The sequence below is a fragment of the Callithrix jacchus genome, chromosome 11 (assembly GCF_049354715.1).
Source record: "Callithrix jacchus isolate 240 chromosome 11, calJac240_pri, whole genome shotgun sequence".
Classification (NCBI taxonomy): Eukaryota; Metazoa; Chordata; class Mammalia; order Primates; family Cebidae; genus Callithrix; species Callithrix jacchus.
In genome coordinates this window covers 102,972,102-102,990,724 of record NC_133512.1, presented here as the reverse complement: position 1 = coordinate 102,990,724, position 18,623 = coordinate 102,972,102, and the positions used below count along the sequence as shown (strand labels likewise).

At 35.0% G+C, this 18,623-nt stretch overlaps 1 protein-coding gene and 1 pseudogene across 18 annotated transcripts in view; both read right to left on the bottom strand.

Annotated features, from left to right (window-relative positions):
* TPK1 (thiamin pyrophosphokinase 1) overlaps positions 1–18,623 on the bottom strand; it is a 398,562-nt gene that overhangs the window by 299,254 nt on the left and 80,685 nt on the right. The window contains exons 3-4 of one of the 17 annotated variants that reach the window (XM_078343572.1): positions 4,509–4,679; positions 4,175–4,208 (exon numbers count right to left, since the gene is read on the bottom strand). The exons of 14 other annotated variants lie outside the window; for them this stretch is intronic. In XM_078343572.1, coding sequence (XP_078199698.1) covers positions 4,175–4,208; positions 4,509–4,592 — 118 coding nt within the window. In that variant the 5' untranslated portion in view covers positions 4,593–4,679. The remainder of the gene's footprint in view (positions 1–4,174; positions 4,209–4,508; positions 4,680–18,623) is intronic. 2 more of the 17 variants (XM_078343571.1, XM_078343573.1) reach the window with 2 other exon arrangements.
* Positions 1–18,623, bottom strand: part of LOC100397783 (elongation factor 1-alpha 1 pseudogene) — a 189,581-nt pseudogene that overhangs the window by 92,887 nt on the left and 78,071 nt on the right. The gene's annotated exons all lie outside the window — the stretch shown is intronic.

The window sequence follows — 18,623 nt, the reverse complement described above, 5'->3', positions numbered from 1 at the left end:
CCCTTTGGTAAGTCTCCCCTATCTCCTTAGTCTCCAGCATCCACTCATATATTTTGGATCTATGTAGATTTGCCTCTGCTAGACATTTCATATGAGTGGAACCACAATATGTGGTCTTTTGTGCCTGGATTCCTTCATTTAGCTTAACATTTTCTTTTCCTTTTTCTTTTTTTTTTTTTTTTGAGACGGAGTTTTGCTCGTTACCCAGGCTGGAGTGCAATGGCGCGATCTCGGCTCACCGCAACCTCCGCCTCCTGGGTTCAGGCAATTCTCCTGCCTCAGCCTCCTGAGTAGCTGGGATTACAGGCACGCGCCACCATGCCCAGCTAATTTTTTGTATTTTTAGTAGAGACGGGGTTTCACCATGTTGACCAGGATGGTCTCTATCTCTTGACCTCGTGATCCACCAGCCTCGTCCTCCCAAAGTGCTGGGATTACAGGCTTGAGCCACTGCGCCCGGCCTTTAGCTTAATATTTTCAAGGTTCAACAATGTCACAGCATGCATCAATGTATCAATTCCTTTTTATGACCAAGTCATTTTCTATTACATGGATCGAATATATTCTTTATCCATTGTTTTTTCCATTCATCCATCCAATACTGGATGTTTGGGTTGTTTCTACCTTTGGGCTGTTATGAGTAACACAGCTATGAACATTTATGTACAAGTTTTGTTTGAACATCTACCTTCATTTCTCTTGGGTATATACCTAGGAGTGGAAATAGCTGGGTCAAATGGCAACTCTATTTTTAACAATTTGAGAAACTGCCAGACTGTTTTCCAAAGTTATTGCACAATTTTGTATTCCCACCAGTGGTGTACGAGGGTTCTGCTTTCTCCACATCCACCTCAACACTTGCTAGTATCTCAGTTTTTTACTCGAGCATCTTAGAGGGTATGAGGTAGTAACTCATTAGGGTTTTGATTTGTATTTCCCTGACGACTAACAATGCCTAGCATCTTTTCATGTGCATATTTTGCATTTGCATATCTTCCTTGGAATATGTCTATTCAGATCCTTGGTTTATTTTTAAATTGGATAATTTTTTTTATTGGGTTGTAAGAATTCTTTATATGTTCTATTTATAAATCTTTTATCAGATATAAGATTGGCAAATATGATTGGCAAGTATTTCTTCCTATTCTCTGGGTTTCCTTTCACTTTCTTGATAGCAATCTTTGAAACACAGAATGCTTACTTTAAAAAAAAAATACAAAAGGCCAGGCATGATAGCTTATGCCTAAAATCACAGCACTTTGGGAGGCCAAGGTGGGCGGATCACAAGGTGAGGAGTTTGAGACCAGCCTGGCCAACATAGTGAAACTCCGTCTCTACTAAAAATATAATAATTAGCTGGGCATGGTGGTATATACCTGTAGTCCCAGGTACTTGGGAGGCTAAGGCAGGAGAGTCACTTGATCCCAGGAGGCAGAGGTTGTGGTAAGCCGAGACTGCACCACTGCACTCCAGCCTGGGTAACAGAGTGAGACTCTGTCTTAAAAAAAAAAAAAAAAAAGCCAAATAAAAACAACAACAAAAAAATACAAAGTTTAAACAAAAACAAACAAAAATGCAGGAAAAAAGTTTACTTTTTTAATGTTTCCTTAAAAGTACTGGTTTTGAATTCACTATATAATGCTACATGTAATTTTTCATTAAGATGTTGGATATTAACATATAGAAACTTAATGGGGTTTGCCGTGTACATTTATTGGAAACACAGAGCTATGGCATACAACCACCACTTGGTGGCAGTTAACTGCCAAAAGAGTATTAGGAGTAAGTTACCTGCATGTCAAAGGCAATGGTTCTGTGACAATCTTGCCATCATCTGTATTAATTTATCACTTCCACTGCATGGATAGTAATCAGAAATAGAGATATACAAAATAAAGAGTCTCTCTGCTTTGCACAGAAACTTGTTGAAAATACTGTATACTCTACAAGGATAGTTTTCCTTGCGATACAACATGCAGAGAGCTCCCATGCTATAAGGGACTCAAGGAAGCAATGTAATAATACTGTGTTTAAAAAAAACCACAACTGGTTACAGAAGTCTTTAAATTTTAGAAGAAAAGTAGAAACTGCAAAAAAAAATTTGGTTTATATGCCTACCAGTAGAAAAGGGATGAAATTGAAGTAGCCAGTAGACACTGGACTAATTTTCCTCAAATGAAAAATGTAGAACATGAAATCACAGTAAATAAATGGGCATAAGCAGGTGGACAGGCAGGCTGACAGAAAGAAAGAAATGCAGGCGGGCAGAAAAACAGAAAGGTACAAGTGACAGAGATTACAAGAGCTAAGAATGGTGATCTCATGGAGATAGAGAGTAGAAGGATAGTAACCAGAGGCTGGGAAGGGTAGGGGACGGGGAGATGAAGAGAGGTTGGTTAATGGGTACAAACATAAAGTTAGATATAAAGAACAAGTTCTAGTATTCAATAGTACAATAGTGTGACTACAGTTAACAATAATATATATTTCAAAATAGTTAGAAGATTTGAAGTGTTCCCAACACAAAGAAGTGATAAATGTTTGAGACGATGAATATGCTAAATACCCTGATTGGATCATGACACATTGTATGCATACATCAAATGTCACGTGTACCACACGTATTTGCATCAATTTAAATATTTTCCTTAAGAAGAGATTCTCTTCCTCAACACAATCTCTAATAATGCACAACGTGCAAGGTGCCATACAAGGCCTTGCCATAAAGAGAGAGAGAAGCCAAAGATTTTACCTTTCAGTATACCTGTGAAGACACAGATAGGAGTGAGGATGGGAAAGAAATGTCACATATAAGTTATAAATACTTTTAAAGCCTAAGGAATTGGGATGTCACACTCTATGCAATGTTTACTCCTGAAAAGCTTGTGGACTGAGAGAACAAGAAATTATGAAAATGAATCTAAAGATAATGTGTAGCATAAATGTAACTGGAAAATAATCAGAAGCAGATGACTCAGAGAACAGATGAAACAGAATAAGACAGAATTAGTTTCAAGAAGAGATTAATTTGCGATAGGAAGATGGATGAGAACAATATGAAAACACTGTAAAGAAAAAACTGACAATAGTTGACCATACCCATAAGGATGAAAAAAACAGTGGTAGTTAAAAATAGCTCCAATGAGTGAGCCTGAATGAATAAAAAGGGGGGAAGTCCACAGAAGTTGTGATTTTAAGACAAAAATGAGGTGGTTTCAAATGTGTCAGATAAGAGACCTATATAGAAATATCCAGTAGAGGCCAGGTGCAGTGGCTCACACCTGTAATCCCAGTGCTTTGGGAGGCTGAGCAGGAGGATCACTTGAGGTCAGGAGTTCAAGACCAGCCTGGCCAACATGGTGAAACCATGTCTCTACTAAAAATACAAAAATCAACCAGGGGTGGTGGGGTGCACCTGTAGTCCCAGCTACTTAGGTGGCTGACGCGGGAGAATCACATGAACCTGGAAGGCGAAGGCTGCAGTGAGCCAAGATCACACCACTGTACTCCAGCCTGGGCAACAAAGTGAGACTCCATCTCAAAAAAGAAAAAAAGAAAAAGAAATATCCAGAAGAGAGTATATTTCAGGCTAAGAATAATAGAGTTAACATCAGTTTAGCAATTTGAAAATAAATAAATCTTAATCCAATATTGAAAGTTAACAGCCAAAACAATTCTATTAAGTGTAGTCCCTATGAAAAACTTCTGTACTGTTTAATTAAAATTACCTATTGCTATTCTCCAAGAACAGTTATAAAGCAAACCTTCGATGGGCTTGTGGGGTGGGAGAGACAGAGGTGATACACAGTTAAAAAGTACCAGTTTATATACTGAATATAGGTAGCAAAAGGAATTGGAAGCAGACAAAAGCTGAAGGGAAAAATGAATGTAGACTCGATTTCTGACATTAATGTGGCCATTTAAAAGCTTAATTCTTGCTTAAAATCTATGTCTATGCTATATTAATAAATTTTAATCTCGTGAAATATAAATCTTCACTTTTTTTTCTTTCTTTTTTTGAGACAGTCTTGCCCTGTCACCCAGGCTGGAGTGCAATGGCGTAATCTCAGCTCACTGCAACCTCTGCCTCCTGAGTTCTAGCATAAAACGTCATTTTATTTGCTACTATATAATGCCTATCTCCAAAAGCTCAAAAGAACATTATTGCATTTACCTTTATAGAATGTGTATAGGAAAGACTCCATTTCCTGAGAAAATAAAGTTAGGAGAAATTTAGTTTTTCTGAAATTGAAAAATGGTCTTTTTTTTTTTTTTTAATTGCGTTTTAGGTTTTGGGGTACATGTGCAGAACATGCAAGACAGTTGCATAAGTACACACATGGCAGTGTGTTTTGCTGCCTTCCTCCCCTTCACCCACATTTGGCATTTCTCCCCAGGCTATCCCTCCCCAGCTCCCCGCCCCCCGCTGTCCCTCCCCTATTCCCCCCAATAGACCCCAGTGTTTAGTACTCCCTTCCCTGTGTCCACGTGTTCTCATTTTTCCTCACCCGCCTATGAGTAAGAATATGCGGTATTTCATTTTCTGTTCTTGTGTCAGTTTGCTGAGAATGATGTTCTCCAGATTCATCCATGTCCCTACAAATGACACTGGAAAATGGTCTTTAACTCATCTGGATTTGGAATTGTTGTTACTGTTGTTTTGACATATTGAGAGATACCTGTATTTTACAATATTCCACAGACATAGATAATAGACTTAAGTAAATAAATACTCATGGAAAAAAACTATTCTTCCCAATTCTTTAATTTCCTTCAGTAACTGTTAACATTGTAGTTTTTAGTATATATTTTTTAAAAGTTTCCAACAGCTAGTTTAAACATTAAAAGTACCATTGTTATCATTACATTATCTAAGGTGCTAAAATAAGATTTCAGTCATTCCAAATAACACTGGTAGTAGATAAAATGTGCAAGAATCATGCAAACTTTGAAGAAATTAATCAAAAACAATCCATTTCATGAATTAAAAAAATCTGTTTGCTAATACTTAAAGAAGACAACAATAAGTGATAACTATGTTGATTATTTTGGAGAAAGGTTTTCTCTTTTTGTTATGGTACCAAAGCTGAAAATAAAATGTGCTATTTGGTAGGGTCAAATAAAGATAATGGCAGCACTCAATTAAGCAATCAAGTTTAATAACCACCTAATTTTATATAACAACACGGTAGTCAGATACTAACCAAAGACTGTCTTAACAAGATTAAGATTACAGTCACACTGGAGAAGATCATACACACACACACACACACACACACACACACACATACACACACACACACACAATATAACATTAAGACAGGATTTCTTCTGGCTGGAGGAAGAAATGGGTGAAACCTGGTGAAGGGAAAAAACAGAAATGAGCAACCTGAGTATGTAAATATTTTCCAGGATCCAAGTGGATTCTTTTCCCTCCATTGATCACCTGTCATTTCTAGAGAACCCAAAACTACTAGGCACAAAGTATCTCAATCAGCACTATTCCAGAGAGTTAAAGTTCAACCTGATTAGAAATTAGAAGTTTGAAGGAAGCTACAAGGTAATACTTGATTAGGGCAGTCATATCTCCAAGCAGATGAGGAAAGCCTAATCAGAATGAAGGGTTATTTTCTTGGAAATATTCCTACCATCAGCCCTATTAGGACACATCTTTCACATCTCCTTTATTTACTCTGTTCTAGTAACTAGCATTTAACTCACAGGCAAACATGAACAGGGTGAAAAAGAGAACAGAAAAGAAGACTGCAGTCTCAATAATGACAAGGAAGATGCAGTATAGGAATAGAAAAGAATGACTTCAAAAAACAAATTTTAAAAATGGGAGAAAAAAGAACAAGGGAAAGAAATACAGTAGTCAGTATAAAATAAGCCTCTGGGGGAAAAATACAGCCTCCAGGTATACATCAAAATGCTTCCCAACATCTTGACAAAATTCTGATGTCTAGTATTGGAAAATCTCAGTATAAGGTAACATTCATTTCCATTAATATGACATTTTTCTAAACATTTATATGCTTGAAGACTATAGGTATCAACACTTCAAAAGTTATTATTCAAGACAAAAAAAGCACAGGTAATGATAGAAAGTTCAGTGATAAATACTATTCTGTATACATATGAAGTTAATTTAATTGTGTAATTTCTTCATTCCACAGTTATAAATAACTTATCACTATAGTTTTTCTCATTCATTTTGCTGATATATTTAAGTTTGCTTAAATTAAAGAATTATGCAGGTATCATTCATTAAATGAAATAACAGAAGTTTAACTACTTATGAGTTTGGCTTTTATTTGAAATACTTCTTATAGTTACTAAAGTAAATACTATCTAGGTACTGTCATTTAGAATTATCTTTTAATTTTGATTTAAAACTTTTAATTTTAATTTCAATTTAAAATAAGACCAGTAAAATTATAATTAAATGCTCAAGATAAAAAAGAAAGGCGTCATCAACTGATACAGTTTGGCTGTGTCCCCACACAAATCTTATCTTGCTTGAACTATAGCTCCCATAATTCCCACATGTTGTGGGAAGGACATGGTGAGAGGTAATTTAATCATGGGGTGGGTCTTTCCCATTCTGTTCTCATGATAGTAAGTCTCATGAGATCTGATGATTTTATAAAGGAGAGTTCCCCTGCACACGCTCTCTCTCTGCCTGCCACCACATAAGATGTGACTTTGTTCTTCCTTTGCCATGATTGTGAACCATGTGGTACTGTAAGTCAATTAAACCTCTTTTCTTTATAAATTACCCAGTCTCAGGTATATCTTTATAGCAATGTGAGCAAACTAATACATTAAATTGGTACAAGCAGTGTGGTGGTGCTGTAAAAATACCCAAAAATGTGGAAGCAACTTTGGAACTGGGTAACAGGCAGAGGCTGGAATAGTTTGGAGGGCTCAGAAGAAGACAGGAAAATGTGGGAAAGTTGGAACTTCCCAGAGACTTGTTGAATGGCTTTGACCAAAATGCTGATGGCAATACAGACAATACAATCCAGGCTGAGGTGGTCTCAGATGGAGATGAAGAATGTGTTGGAAATTGGAGTAAAGGTCACTTGCTATGCAAAGAAACTGGTGGCATTTTGCCCTTGCCTTAGAGATAATACATCAACAATATATGATAACCTAAAATTGGTTTAAAGGTAAACAAAATACTCATCAGTAGGATAAAGTAAATCTTATATTAGTAACAAATTTGTATGCTAACAAAGTTGTTCCAGATATTACACTGAAATAGATATATTGGTAAAGTAATATATAATCACTTCCAGTTTGTTTAAACATGTGTTTAACAAGTATCAAAATCCTCACAAAAAGTAGTGAAAGTTTCTTACATAATAAGCATCATATAAAAATGTAATTGAAACCCGCTTTAATGGCAAAAGATCCTGAAGTACCAAAGTTAATACTCAGAATTTGAAAACTCATTAATGTAGAGATAGAATAAATAAAAGAGAATGAGCTGAACGTTTACCAAGTTTTTAAATACTGATTGGGAGTTTGACATTTACGATTTCTAATTTCTAAAAGTAGAGTTAGCCAAAAAATTTCTACTTTGCTAAGATATGCAGTTTATCAAGACTGCTCATAACTAGGATATAGGTATTATATCACTTAATCGTCACTTCACTGGAAGTCAGAAATTTAAACACCACATGTGTCTAATAAAGAATAAAATACAAAAGGCAAAATAGAAAAATATCTTAGCCTCAAATTTCTGTTAAATTAGATGAATGAGAAAAGAGAGAATGCCTCCAATTACTGTGAAAGCCTCAGGATTCTACTTAGCTATGGTGGTTCACAGTTGCATTCTTATGGAAATATAACAGATGTTGCAGACAGAATATAAAAATCATTTTCTACAAGTAGAACTTAACCATTTCTACATCCCATTTAATGAAACATATGTAAAGTAATGCATCCATAGCCTTTAATACTATTAACTATAAAAATATTACCTTTTATCTTAAAAAAAAAGTTTGCATATGCTTCCTATTTTCCCCTCATGGAGGAAAGCTCTGCTGCTGCTTTAAAACTAGAAAGCAGATATACCTAGATTCTTTTTTTATACATTAGAGAAGATCAATAGTTCATCTCTTCAAAAAAATATTAAGAAATTACTGAAGCATCCAAACAATGCTGCAATCATTGGATAGAAAATGCTAGTTTTAGACTAAACAATTCTGCTATCATTGGATAGAAAATACTAGTTTTAGACTAATCTACAGCAAAAAAAAAAAAAATCACACACACACTTTTGTTTTGTTCTGTAAGACAAGATAAAAAGCATAAATGAAATGAAGTTCTAGAGGTCTCTGCTAAAAATTTCCCATAAAAATGAGAAACAGCATTCCATTTGTAATATTATAAAATATTTCTATCTCATTTACAATAATAAAAATGGTATTTTATTCAACCAGCAGGAGTTTCGGAACATAGTATTTAGAAGCCTATTGAATGGTACAATTGAATGCATACTGTCTCATGAAGGTCTTTGATTCAATAACAATTGAGATTAATAAAATAAAAAGCAAGGAAAAATAAAACCAACAGACCTGCCTACATAATCAAAGCAAAGGAGAATCTGGCAAATTTAAGCATATGGATGTGGATAAGCCATATGGATAACTGAAACCAATCAAAACAATTGGGTAAAATAAATATGGCTAAGTTGGCACATTTTGTTTCCCAAGATCTTAAATTTGCTTTCAATGAATACTTACATCCATTCTCCTCTAAGTTTCGGTTTATATTTATCTTATTTTCTTCTCTCTAAGGTGACAGACCCAGCCTATTTCTAAGCAGTTCCAAGATGATGCCCCTATTGTTATTCCTGCAGTGTTTTATGTGCTATGGAATGTAAAGAAGGCACAATGCAGTGAAACACGATTAACTGCAACTGAAACCCCAGGAAAAACACTGAAATTACCGAAGGTATCATTATAAACAAAATATATAAAGTAATCATAAAGCAGAAAGACTGGCTTGGATTCATAACTAGTTATACCTAATAAATTCAATAAAATATTTGTCCAATGAGTGATCTAGGCTGGTAATGACGCATACATTTTCAACATTGTATTATCATTCCTTTTTTTTTAAAAACAACCAAACATTGCTGCCAATGGAAATAAAAGTCAGCTGTATCTTATCTGTCCGCTAAGGTCTCCTCTTTTGACTCCTCAAGAACATATCTCATCACTGAGTAAATCACAGTACTTCTCCACAATACCTCAACGGACAACAAGAGGGAGGGTACATTTTGGACACTTCAAGGTAAAATCACTGAACAATTTTCCTTTAGTGACAGAATCATAATTTCAAAAACTGAAATATTGTGGATGATTCTCTACTAACGTGTGCTATAACTTTGGAATGTGTTTTAAACATTGACCATTTTTATCTAGATGAATTTAAATGTAACGGTTAAAAATTTCAAAATCAAATACTATATAATATTAAATTCTTTCTTACATTAATTAATTTCTGTTTTCTTGGAAAGAAGATAACTAACCACCTCACAGATGTTTTTCCCCCTTTCACTATCTAAGTTGTATACAAAGAAAGACAGGGACAGAAAAAGACTAGTAACTTTTAAAAGACAGTAGGTTTGATGAGTATATCTTGGCTGATTTCACTGACCTAATTTATATAACATCCTTAGACAGTCTGATGACTTCTTTTTCACAAAGGACAAACCAATGAGTCTCTTCACTTCATAAAACTCAAATGTTTATATCTGCATTTGTATTAACATGGAAGGAGCTTGGGGAAAAAATGTAGGCTGTTTTTCTAATGAAGATATTCAAAAGGAAATAACATATCTTAAATATTTTTATTAAAGGTCTATATATATGTTCCCACATCAAAAACTCAAAATATAAAAACAAAAAATAACAAAATAACAGTATGCATGGCAGCAACCCTTCTTATATAAAAATCTTCATCTAAAAGCTACTGCGCCCCACATCTAAAACATCCTCCTTTCCCTCAGTGATCATACCTAGTACTAACAGTTTTACTAAGATTGCAATGGTGGCAACTATAATCACTTAGTTACCATTCTGTGAATAAATCTAGGGCAACAGGGTTGGCTATCATACTACAAGCAGACTACATCCTATAAAGGGACAGATTGGCCTTACTGTGCATTGACCTACAGAATACCTTCATTAACGTTTATTATAGTCCCAAAATAATTCAATGAATCCTAATTGATGTTTTACAAGAAAAGCAAATTCTCATTTATATAAAGGGCAACAGATTAATGCCCAAATAACCATAGATAGGGGAATTATTTAAATTTCCACTTTATTTCATCTATACTTTGTTCTATATCTGTTTCAGGTGTCCAAAACATATTCACTAAGTTCTAATTTTATTTTAAAAAATGTTATACAAGAGGTATTTCCACTGCTCTCTGAAGTCAGCAAAATTTCTTCTATAAATGAGAGGGGCCGATATCAGATCCAAGTTATAACATAATTCTAAGGGAAGGTTCAATGTCTAGCAGTAATTGATTAGAGCTACAAAGTACTAAGATAAGATAGAGACTGCCTACAAAAAAAACCTGGCACCAGGTTTATAAATGAAAAGATCATGCTTTGAGATCATACTTATAATAAAGAGAAAAGAATTCAACAGTTCTCAACTTGGCAAGAAGCCTTCTAAATAACACACTTGAATCTTTATAGAACATTATGATGCAGGTGATTGTAAGCCCTACAAAAACATGACCTGTGTCTTTCTCACTGTGTTATCTCCAGACTTTTTATACTGCTTGACACAGAATATGCTCAAAGATTATTGAGTAAAAACAATAAAACAATAGAAACATTTCTGTCTCTTAGGAAACATATTTATAAAATATAACACAATAAAATTTGGCATTTAAAAAATGACTTCTTTTATAAACATCAAGTGAAATTCTTCATACACAGTACTATCGAATTAGGAAGTATAGCAGATTTATAAATGCACTTCAAATACTAAGCTCTTGAGATTTTAGCATAAATTCCTTGAATGCCTTGTGATACTGTGATCACAAAAACAAAACAAAATATCACATAAGGTCATAAAATGTCATTAAAAGGATTCCACATAAATGAGAAATGATGGTTCAATCATTTGAGATCCATTCACTTTAAAAGAAAAGGTTGTGAATATTTCCATTCAGACTTCTTTTTACTACTTTCAAATGTTTGTTTTATATTTGTTATGACATAATATTTAATATAAAAGAGATTTAGAATCCTTGGAATACTCCTTCATAAATGATAAGTTTTGAAACTAATGATCTATTAAATAGAAAAACAGTCTGAAATTTAAAGCTATTGCTAGGAGGAATGTTTATTGAGACCCCCCCCAAAAGAGAATGCAAATGAGGACTCGGTGTCCTATAAGTTTGTAGTATTTCCATGAAACACACTTAAGCTTTCCAGTTTCTAGAAAGGCCTCTTATCCCCTTGAAAAAAAAGGAGGAAAGTACATGTGCAAGCAACAGCCACTAAGAGGTGAAGCTCTAAAGCAGTGAGGTCTGGCTTCAGTCACTCTTTAGCTCTGTTATCTCTGTGCTCAATGTTTCTCATTTAAAAAATAAGAATAATTGTAATAATTATCCCATGGGACTGTTAAGGTGACATTCAAACTTGCACATAGAGTGTTTTAGCAGAGTGACAAGCACTCAATACATAGTAACTACTATTGTTAATAATAAACATGGCAGTGATTAATCATAACCTATAGAAATACATTTCCATCACATACAGAAATGTCTATGTGTAAACATAGGTACATGTACAAATGTGTTTCAAGAAACAATAATTACCCTAACTCCTGATACACTTGTAGTCTTCAATTTCCATTTTTTGTAAATACTAGCCTTATCCCATTAAACTGTTTTCATGATTCATTTGTAGATAACAATTCATAGCTCAGAAATAGAGTCAGGAAATCACATTGTTAGTTCTGAAGAAGAGATAGGTAATATTTATATTAATAATTATAATTAACAATATCATCTTAGATACATTTCCGAATTGTGATCTTTTGATCCTTTATACATTTGTTACTGCTCCTCATTTCACTTTCATGAAGAAATCAGGCATGGTCACTAAGTGCTATGCAATGAAAATTGTTACTAATAATTATTATAATAACTATACATTATTAATATTTACAGAAAATAAAAATGTGAAAAGCCTGAAATAATTATAACCATTTTTATAACAATTAGCCAGAAAATAATTCTTTAATATTGATTTTGGGAGAAGTCAGAACCAATGATAAAGCATCTGCATGTATATGTATGAGAGTGTACATGAACAGGTACTGCCAGAAGAAACAGCGACAGAGGAGATAAAATACACAAGCATGAAAAATAAAGAGTGAGAAAGAGGAGAGAAGGAATGAAAAAGAAAGGAGAAGAAAAGAGAAAACCCACACTAAGAGGAAGACGGGTAAAAATGAGAGAAAATTGGAAAATGAAAAGTGTAAAGACACGTTTAAGTAAGGAGAAAGGCTCTCATTAGATAATGTCCTTTCTAGTAAAGCAGTGACAGTGTCTTTTGTTAGGCAGTTTTACAAGCTTTAAAGCAAGACATTTATTTGGAGAACGAAACACTTCATTCTCTCTAATAGAGTCCTCAAAGTTCACCCTATTTAAAGCTGTTATGGAAAATATACAATTGAGGTGCATATGATGATACAGAGGAGAATTTAGTTGTCATTAAATATCAAACCTATATACCCTCAGTTGGCAGCATAGCATGACTTCCACTAGCCAATTTTGTAAACCTGTTCACGAATGAGAGATGGTAAGGTGAGTAAAGGGATAATTCAGGCTGACTATTCAGATGCTAGCAAAGATAGAGAAGTGAGAGGGTAGGGAATTACCATAGGATAAATATTATCACTAAAATCAGGGTCAGAATAAAAGCAGATAGCAACCAATATACTATGAAAGTTGGTATAGACTAAACACCTGAATGCACTCTTTAAAATTAAGAGCAGAGGGCAGGAGCAGTGGCTCACACCTGTAATGCCAGCATTTTAGGAGCCCAAGGCAGGTGGATCAGGATGTCAGGAGTTCAAGACCAGCCTGCCCAAGATTGTGAAACCCCATCTCTACTAAAAATACAAAAATTAGCTGGGCGTGGTGGCAGGCACCTGTAATCCCAGTTACTCGGGAGGCTGAGGCAGAGAATTGCTTGAATCCAGGAGGAGGAGGTTGCAGTGAGCCAAGAATATGCCACTGCACTCCAGCGCAGATGACAGAACAAGACTCTATCTCAAAAAAAAAAAAGAAAAGAAAAATTAAGAGCAGAATCAGTAAGTATGAAAGAACAGGAGATAGATAATAAGAAATCTACCAGCCAAAGACAGAAATGTATGATCCTGAGATGCTGAAGGAGGAACAGTTTTCCAGGAAGATATCCAGATAGGAAGTACTGGCTGGTAGCTAAAATGCATCAGGGGATCAGGAAACTATGGACTATGGGCCAAAATCCAGTCCTCTCCCTATTTTTGTAAATAAAATGCTTTTGGAGCACAGTTACACCAATTCTTTTATATATTTTCTACAGCTGATTTTGCACTATAATAGCAGAGCTGAAGAGCTGTGACAGAGACCATGTGGCCTAAAATATCTACTATCTGGCTCTTCACAGAGAAGTATACCTACCCCCTTGTTTATGAGCTGAGGGCATGATCATATAAGCCTGACACCTAAGTCACCAAACATCCATATGCCTGGCACAGTACACAACCATTTATACTGTTTGAGTTATCTGCATGAATTTAATTCCCAGCTTTTCCATTTACTAGAAGTGTGAATGAAAATTGGCCATCCAATCTTTCAGTACCTTAGTCTACTCACCTCTGGAATGAGGACAGTAACAGTATTGCTCTCACAAGATTGACAAAGGACTAAACGAGTTAATCATGCAAAGCTCTTAGAACACTACATGGCAAATGATAAGTACTCTGTGTGTTGGCTACTGTTAAATGTAGTCGGCAGAATGCTGAATGAATTAACTAATAATTAATATATTTGAGAGACAAATTCTAAGGCAGTAATTTACTGAAAAACATGGTGGTAGTTGATAGTAAGAAGCTTGAGGATGAAGTAAATACAAAAAGAAGAGATACTATTTAATTGTTATCGAGGAATATGACCAGAAGTGGCACTAAACACAAAGATTAAGTCCTTTTCATAAAGTCTGAGTGAATCCTGGGAAAGAAGTTAGCACAGTGCTTCTTAAAAATCTCATAACATTTGTATGACAATACCTAGAATGATTTAATACCGATTTCAATAGAAATGGGCCATCATTTGGAGGATGGGAATACATTTATTTGCCTTTGGTCTCTTATAAAAAATATGCACTTTCTTCTGTACCACCAAGATATTAAAATGTCTTATACATTTAAGTAATCTTTTTGCAGCCCCTCAAATATTTTTGTGTGGCTGAGACACATCTTTTCAGCCAGCTTTATTTACAGAAACTACAGCTTGTACATAACTGTTTTGTTCAATGGACCTGAACCAAGTATGCAAATTGCTCATCAGATCTTTGGCTCAATGTTCACTTAAATGTGCTCAAAGCATAAGTTCTATGAAACACTAAACACAGAAATGGACATAATAATGTCAATTTGGTACTTTTAAGTATAATAGGGGAACTATTTCAGAATTCTCAGTTCTAATGACTAAAGCTACTCAATGCTAGAACAGATGGCTCCCAGATCATCCTAACTGAAATTCAAATATCCAAAAGCCCAGCATTTTCCAGGTGAAGTGATCTCCTGCATCTTTACCTGGATGCATTTAAATAATAAAAATGAACATGGGCCAGGCACAGTGCCTCATGCCTGTAATCCCAGCACTTTGGGAGGCCAAGGCAGGTGGATCACAAAGTCAGGAGTTTGAGACCAGGCTTGCCAATATGATGAAACCCCATCTCTACTAAAAATATAAAAGTTAGCCAGGTGTGGTGGTGAGTGCCTGTAGTCCCAGCTACCTGGGAGGCGGAGATTACAGTGAGCTGAGATCGCACCATTGCACTCCAGCCTGGGTGACAGAGCGAGACTCTGTCTCAAAAAAAAAAAAAAAAAAAAAAAAATACATGGCAGTCTCCCCATTCATGTACTTACAACAAGCAAATCCCTAAAAGCTACATTCATGACAACTACTTAGATAACAAAGAAGCCTCACTTGAAGGTATCACTATTTTAATTCCATAGAGATTCTGCCACTAGATATGCCAGAATGCACGCTGTTCAGTTCTTTTGAGCATGTTCAAAAATAGAATATTTCTTCCTGCCCCCCACCCCCAGTTCCTCTTCTACTATCATAAACAAGTGTTTCAACCTATGGTTTCTCCTATGTCACCATGTCACCCCATTCAGTTTGTTCCAAACATCACCTGTAAACTCTAAATATAGAAAGAATGTAGACCAGATTTTCAAATGTCTGTCTCCCACTGAACTGGAAGAGAGCGTGTTAGAACCCGTCACGGTCTTTTCTGCGCCAATAGACATTTCTTTCCATAGATCTCAAAGCAGCTATTACTGTAAAACTGAAAGCTCAAAAGGCTCAGCTGCCCCTAAGAACTAGTACTACAAAAAAAGTTCAAGTTATTTTTTAGTCTATAATTGTACACACACACTCAGTGTAAATGTTCTTTAATTCACCTATATTCAATTAAATGGCATAATCTTAAAAATAAGATTCTAGGAAGAGTCAATCTTGGAACAAATTATTACAAAAGAGGAGCAACATGGAATGACAATTTAAATACACATAGGAGGAACACTAATTTCTATCTAACATATAACATTATGTAGAGCGTAAAGTAGGTTCAGGGCAAAAATATATGTTTCCATATATTACGATGCAATGTGGGAGAAAATGAAGGTGAACTTCACCAAGTTTCTCTGACAGCTTTCCCAAGCCCACATTTTCAGATGTCTTTAAACCTACTGAGTAAATGTATATTACAAGTGAAACAGGAAAAGAAAAAAAAAAAAACACCATCAAGAAGGATAGACCTTAATTTCTCTGTAACAAATATATTACAGGAAAGTAAATATTTGTTAAAAACGAAGATGTCTGTGCTTTAGGAAAGGGCATTTAAGACCCAACCATTTTGATTGGGAAAATGATACCACACCTTCTAAAGTGGGAACAACAACTACAAGAAAAGAAATGCAAAATGTTTACTTCACCTCTAGTAAATTGTCTGTTTTGAAGTTCTACTTGGATATTCTAGTTTTATGTAATAGTCCACCACCTGGTTAGTATAGAGATAGAATTCTTTGGGTTTCTTTTTTTATTTTAATGTCTTTCACTAAGGGTACAAGCACACAAAAGATACCACTCAGCCTCTCTAGCAAGGATAACTATTAACAATGTGCTTAAACTCCTCAAATTATCCACACATCAGGCCTACTTCACTGAAGCCTAATATCAGACAAAAGATAAAACAGTGTGTGTCTGTGTTTGTGTATCTGTGTGTATATGCATATGCAAATGAATTGAACATGGTGTAAACACTGAAAAAACATACATAAAATGTTGAATGTTAAAAAAGAAAACAAATATAAATACTCATACAAACTTGGCAACCATTTTCTGGAAAACCTTATACATACCAGTTGGACACACACCTAAATAGTATAAAGAATGAAGTGAAACAGGCGGTTGAAATGTCTATACTAACTGCCATGAAGCACATAGTGTCACATGGTCTTGCAATCACCAATTCAGGGGCATTTTTCTTATTAGTAGTATTTCACTTACTATCCTGTTAGAATCACATTTAAAAATTATTTCATGAGAAATAATGAAAAAGAAAAGCATAAATGAAGATAATGAAGGCAATGACAGTTAATGGAGACTGACATTTTTTATATCAAATTGTGAGACTTTAACTTTTAAAAATTACACATGGTTCTATAATTAAAGATGAAAATCTAAGGTAAAACTAAAAAGTTTATATTTACAAAATTAAGGTTAATGGATGGGCACAGTGGCTCATTCCTATCATCATAGCACTATGGGAAGCCAAGGCGGGAGGATTACTTGAGGCCAGGAGTTCAAGAACAAGTCTGGACAACATAGGAGACCCTACCTCTACAAAAAATAAAAACTTAGCTGGGTATGTGGTGCATGCCTGTAGTCCTAGCTACTCAAAAGGCTAAGGTGGGAGGATTGATTGAGCTCAGGAGGTCAAGACTGCAGTGAGCTGTGATCATGCCACTGTACTCCAGCCTAGGTCAGAGTGAGACCCTGTCCCATAAATAAATAAATAAATAGATAGATAGATAGATAGATAGATGTTAATATACAGTTCTCATAAATAAGTTAACAAAATGGACCCAATATCTGACTAATCTCTTTGAACAATGATGTAAGGAGATAAGGCTCCTACTAACTGATATATCCGTCTATAATTAAAAGATGCACCCTACCATAATATCTTAATAAAAAAGATATATTCCAATGATACATTTATTGGCATCTTAATTGTCAAAGGCATAAAATCAAAAGGCAAAAAAACAAAAAAGTGAAAAAGAAACACATTTTTGCACATGCATTATAATAAAAGGAGAGAGTACTGAAAATGTCAGTTCTGATTGGGTGTACCAGGAAATATCAAATAAGTACAGAGGAGTCATAGAGCAGAGGAAAAAAATGTGAGTGACAAAGCTCAAGTTTAGCAGAATTATTAAAGGGTCCCAACTGAGACTGAAGACCAAAGAGCAATCTGGGGAAAAAGAGAGTGCACGAGGAAGCGTAAGCATGTGCCTGCAGCCTGCTAACGGGTCCACATTAGCGCAAGAGGATTTCCAGGACCTGTCACTGAGTGCATCACAGACAGGCACTGACCTTTCCCAATTGTCAGGATGACCCACAATAGCTACCAGGCCAGTGTCACAAGAACTAAGAAAACACCATCAGCTAAGCACTTTCTAACCATTTTCAAGAAGTTCATTCTCAAGGAAAGATAAGGTGACATTTGAGAAAATCTATCTCTACATAGGGAAGCTAAGGAAGCTTTTAGAAGAGGTGGCATTTGAGTTGGACCTTAAAGGATGGGTAAAGTCTGCAATATAAATAAGTGAAAGTCTATTTTGGGCAGAAAAAAAGTAAATGGCAGTCCTGTTAGATTAATCATTAAATACACAGGAAGAGGAAGCCGTGGAGGTGAGACCAAAGGAAAAAATTACATTGGATATACATTCTTGGGGGAACTGGCCCTTCCAGGGTCAGCTTAAAGAAAGTACCTTAAGGTGATTTCAAAGTTATCATCAAAAAACATATTTCCCTTAAAATTCCTCTAACAGGAGTAATGCATTCAATAGATATAATAGGATTAAATAGCAACTGATACCAAGCATATTAAAGCATAACTATCTATTATTCAATCAATCTACATGTAAAAGTGACGGGCATCTGATTTCGCCTTTTTAATGAGAATAAACACATTAGATACCAAAAGCAAGATAAATAGGTCCCACTACATAGAGAAATAAGAATGAAAAAGGAAAAAGGAAAACCTTAAAGTTTACGGGATATAAAACCTTACATA